The 5,546-nt window shown below is 43.8% G+C and overlaps 1 protein-coding gene across 1 annotated transcript; it reads right to left on the bottom strand.

Moving 5' to 3' along the window:
• Positions 1-359: 359 nt before the first annotated feature.
• LOC311530984 (olfactory receptor 6N1-like) lies at positions 360-4,725 on the bottom strand (the record flags this gene model as incomplete). The annotated part of the gene is given in 3 exon segments (XM_084648055.1): positions 360-393; positions 395-1,326; positions 4,658-4,725. Coding segments are annotated over 2 exon segments (957 nt in total). The 5' UTR covers positions 1,318-1,326; positions 4,658-4,725.
• Positions 4,726-5,546: the final 821 nt, after the last annotated feature.

The following is a 5,546-nucleotide window of genomic DNA, read 5'->3' as shown; positions in this document are numbered from 1 at the left end:
GTTGGTTTGCAGAGGGCTATGCTGGCAATAAGCACAATTTCAGAGGTGGCAGATTTCCCAGGTTTATGTCCCCACATATGCTGCACCAGGAGTTAGTATTTTTATTCTCCAAACATTTATTTTGATCAAAAATGGCTTTTTTACAGATATAAAAGTCGGTTAAAATTTTGTCTCCACTCTGCCTAGTACCCAGTTAAAAACTCCATGATCGAAACATAGTTTTCCCTCCCTGGTTCTTCCACTAAAATGGACAACACTGAGTGCTGAGATTTTAACTGGGACTTTTCAACTTAATTTTAATGGGGGCTGATTGCTGAAATCACCCAGGCAGCTTTGAAAACCTCAGGCTATGTTATTATCTAGGTGTATCTGCACATTTCTGTGAAAGCCACATTTACTGACTGCTTTGCTCAAGGCTTCTTTGACCTCTCTGTTTCTCAGGCTGTAGATGAGGGGGTTTACCAGGGGAGTTAGGACCGTGTAGCAAAGAGAGACCACTTTGTTTAGGTCTCTCAGTGTATCACGTTTCGGTAGCAGGTACACAATCATTAGGGTTCCATAGAAAATTGTCACCACAATGAGGTGAGAGGAGCAGGTGGAAAAGGCCTTTTGCCTCCCGGTGGTGGAAGGGATTCTCAGGATGGTGGCGATGATGCACATGTAGGACATCAGGGTTAGTAGGAATGGAGGCAGGGTGAATACACAGGATAGTATGAAATCCATCAATATGACCTGGTGGGTGTCACTGCAGGAGAGCTCTATCAGTGGAATGGCATCACAATAGAAATGGTCAATTTCATTTGGGCCACAGAATATTAACTGTGATAGGAATAAGACCAAGATGGTAAGAGCCAAAAAACCATTTAACCAGGAGCCAGCAGCCAAATGGAGGCAAAACCTGGTATTCATAAGAGTTGAATAATGCAGGGGTTTACATATCGCTAAATAGCGATCATAAGACATCGCTGCTAGGAGACAGCATTCCATACCTACCAGAGACCCAAAGAAATACAGTTGTGTGATGCAGCCACTGACTGAAATGGTTCTGTCCCCAGTCAGGAGACTGGCCAGCATCCGGGGCAGGATGGTTGTGGTGTAGCAGGTCTCTATGCAGGACAAATTCCCCAGGAAGAAGTACATGGGGGTGTGAAGGTGCTGATCAGCCACAATAAGCACCATGATGAGGGTGTTCCCGGACACGGTTGCCATGTACATCACTAGGAATATCAGGAAGAGAAGAATTTGTAGGTCAGGGAGCTCCCCAAATCCCAGGAGGAAGAATTCTGTGATGGCTGTTTGGTTTCTCCAGTCTGCCATGGGTTGAGTCTAGGAACAATAAATCTGTGTGATTGAATCAGAAGGACATGGAGTTCAAAGTTAATCAAATCTCATGAATTAATTCCATAAATATTCAGAAACTCCCCTTCCTCTCCTGGTTAAAGGCTGAAATGTTAAGACTAAATATAGATTTCAGAGGAAAGTGCCAGGAGTGGAAACAGGGTGGAAACAGGTTTCAGAGTAGCAGCCGTGTTAGTCTGTATTTGCAAAAAGAAAAGGAGTACTTGTGGCACCTTAGAAACGAACAAATTTATTTGAGCATAAGCTTTCGTGAGCTACAGCTCACTTCATCACTATTCCTTTTGCGGGGGGAAGGATAGCTCAGTGGTTTGAGCATTGGCCTGCTAAACCCTGGGTTGTGAGTTCAATCCTTGAAGGGGCCATTTAGGGATCTGGGGCAAAATTAAAAAAAAAGTAGATGATTTAGTTGGGGATTGGTCCTGCTTTGAGCAGGAGGTTGGACTAGGTGACCACCTGAGGTCCCTTCCACCCTGGTATTCTATGGGTCTCAGTCTGAGGACAGAACTTCGCTCTGATGGGGAAGAGGGTGGTCTACATGAATACCAATGACTGCTATAACAGCCCGTTTCCATGGTGGCCAATTACTGATAGAGAAATGATCTGTTCTGTCATATCAAATCCCATGTAGTGACATACCAGAGCTTAACAATGATACTTAAATGCTGTATTTCACTTCTGACAATGGCCAGAATCATGCCATGCCTTAGGAGTCAAAAATCAATAAATACATCAACTGAAATCTTGTACTGAGATCTCCAATGCAGTCTAGTGTCCTTAGGCACCAGTCTTGTGTTATAATTAATGGAAATAAATCTAACAATATATCCTGGTATATTCAGCCTTTCATTTCCCTGTAGGAAAAGGAACAATTTTCACCCCCACACAAGAGATCAGTTTAGCATAATTTATGAAGTGAAGTAAATTCTCCCTTAGTTCCTGTGGTGGTGATGGTGATGTGGTGAGGGACTGGCAGTGCCTTTTCTGTTTCCTGACATTAGCTATGTAGCAGTAAAAAAATACAGCTCTTTGGAGGGTGGATCTTAGGAAGGGGTAAAACCAGGCTGATGTGCAACCCTAACTGGTGGAGTGACCTTCCACATCCATAATGAATGTGGGATGATAATACAGGAGCAAGAAAGGCACTGGGGTGGTGAGGGTGGGGGATATGCTGTCCCTGAACTCAGAGTCTAGAAACAATCTGGCATGTGTGATCCGGGTTAGTAAGACTATCACCACCCCATTAAAAGTCATGGATGGCCGGAGACATTCCAGAAGACTGGAAAAGGGAAAATATAGTGCCCATCTTTAAAAAGGGAAATAAGGACAACCTGGGGAATTACAGATCAGTCAGCTTAACTTCTGTACCCGGAAAGGTAATGGAGCAAATAATTAAGCAATCAATTTGCAAACACCTAGAAGATAATGAGGTGATAAGAAACAGTCAGCATGGATTTGTCAAGAACAAATCATGTCAAACCAACCTGATAGCTTTCTTTGACAGGGTAACAAGCCTTGTGGATAGGGGGGGAAGCGGTAGCTGTGGTATATCTTGGCTTTAGTAAGGCTTTTGATACTGTCTCATATGACCTTCTCATACAAACTAGGGAAATACAACCTAGATGGAGCTACTATAAGGTGGGTGCATAACTGGTTGGAAAACCATTCCCAGAGAGGAGTTATCAGTGGTTCACAGTCATGCTGGAAGGGCATAACAAGAGGGTCCTGCAGGGATAGGTCCTGGGTCTGGTTCTGTTCAATATCTTCATCAACGATTTAGATAATGGCAGAGAGAGTACACTTATAAAGTTTGCGGATGATACCAAGCTGGAAGGGTTTGCAAGTGCTTTGGAAGATAGGATTAAAATTCAAAATGATCTGGACAAACTGGACAAATGATCTGAACACCTCTGAGGATAGGACAAGAAGCAATGGGCTTAAATTGCAGCAAGAGCGGTTTAGGTTGGACATTAGGAAAAACTTCCTAACTGTCAGGGTGGTTAAGCACTGGAATAAATTGCCTTGCAAGGTTGTGAAATCTCCATCATTGGAGATTTTTAAGAGCAGGTTGAACAAGCACCTGTCAGGGATGGTGTACATAATCCGTAGTCCTGTTTTGAGTGCAGGGGAATGGACTAGATGACCTCTCGAGGTCCCTTCCAGTTCTATGATTCTATGCTTGGATGAAATTCAATGAGGACAAATGCAAAGTACTCCACTTAAGAACGAACAATCAGTTGCACACATACAAAATGGGAAATAACTGCCTAGGAAGGAGTACTGCAGAAAGAGATCTGGGGGGTCATAGTGGATCACAAGCTAAATATGAGTCAACAGTGTAACACTGTTGCAAAAAAAGCAAACATAATTCTGTGATATATTAGCAGGAGTGTTGTAATTCTTCTGCTCTATTCCGTGCTGATTAGGACTCAACTGGAGTATTGTGTCAGGTTCTGGGTGCCACATTTCAGGAAAGATGTGGACAAATTGAAGGAAGTCCAGAGAAGAACAACAAAAATGATTAAAGGTCTAGAAAACATGACCTGTGAGTGTAGATTGAAAAAATTGGGGTGGTTTAGTTTGGAGAAGAGAAGACGGAGAGGGGGCATAACACTTTTCATGTACATAAAAAGTTGTTACAAGGAGAAGGGAGAAAAATTTGTTCTCCTTAACCTCTGAGGGTAGGACAAGAAGCAATGGGCTTAAATTGCAGCAAGGGAGGTTTAGGTTGGACATTAGGATAAACTTCCTAACTGTCAGGGTGGTTAAGCACTGGAATAAATTGCCTAGGAAGGTTGTGCAATCTCCATCATTGGAGATTTTAAAGAGCAGGTTAGACAAACACCTGTCAGGGATGGTCTGGATAATACTCAGTCCTGCCATGAGTGCAGGGGATTGGACTAGATGACCTCTCGAGGTCCCTTCCAGTTCTATGATTCTATGCTTGGGGCTCACACTGAGCTGGATCCTCAGCTGGTGTAAATCAAAGTAGCTTCTTTTGTGTCAGTGGAGCAGATCCTCCACTGAGGACCTGTCTCAAGATATGGATCTCATGCTCCATCTCTGTGAAATTGTGCTATGAATGCTGACTGGCACTGCAGTGGGAAAGTGAGGTTAAAACTGTTAATATTCACCTGTCAAAGAGCTCTGTGTTGCTCAAAAGCTTCTCTCGTTCACCACCAGAATCTGGTCCAATAAAAGATATTACCTCACCCATCTTGACCCTCTAATATTCACAAATCACATTCATGCCCCTGTTTGGAAGGTGGTATAGAAATGCAGTCAGGAAGATGGTGCTCACCTGAAACCACAGGACAACCCAAACGGGAAGTGATGAGCTCTTGTTTCTGAGGGTTCAGTGGCCTCAGGATCCTCAGCGGAGGTTCTTGTCACTCCTCTTTCTGCAGAAACTCGGAGATGGTAGAATGGGGAACTTCTGTTTTCCCTGCCCATTACTCCAAGAACAAGGGGGACATACAACAAAATTTAAAGGTGGGCAACTTAAAATCTAGCAAATGAAATTCTTGTTAACCCACTGTGTAAGTAAACTGTGGCACTCACTGTGATGCTGGCAGACCAAGTGCTACCTCATGCCAAGGTCCCCCCTGTCTCAGTAGGACACTAACATACACAGCTGGAATCAGTCTGGCTCCCTTCTGGGTTAATATTGATAAAATGGGTACTAGAATTATATGGAAGTGTTTAATGTTTGACTCTGAATGCTTGTCAGTTGCTGCCTGCATTAATCTCCCCTGCAATGTCTGTTCCATATCGTAATTTAACATTTGAGTGGTTGTAGTGAGCATGAATCACCACACAGGAGAGGGACGATCATGAGTGTGAAGAGTTGCTCTCCCACAGACATTAAGCCTCTCCTGAAAAAGGAGACCCATCAGTACCAGATAGGGTGACCAGATGGCACGTGTGAAAAATCAGGAGAGGGGATGTGGGGTGGGGAGGGGTAAAGACAAAGCCCCAAATAATGGGACTGTCCCTATAAAATCCGGACATCTGGTCACCCTAATACCGGGTGGGCTATGGGTGCATATTGCAACTGGAAACTCCTGACAACGGGATTGAGAAACCATCAACAAAAGGACTAGAGACTCTTATTGTTCTGCTCTCCTCCCGATGAAGATGAGTCATGCAAATGGATTGAGTTTGCAACTCAGAGCAAAGATGGCAGGAGG

This window comes from Lepidochelys olivacea (genome assembly GCF_965140295.1).
Source record: "Lepidochelys olivacea isolate rLepOli2 genome assembly, chromosome: 14".
Lineage (NCBI taxonomy): Eukaryota > Metazoa > Chordata > Testudines > Cheloniidae > Lepidochelys > Lepidochelys olivacea.
This window is presented reverse-complemented; position numbering and strand designations above follow the sequence as displayed.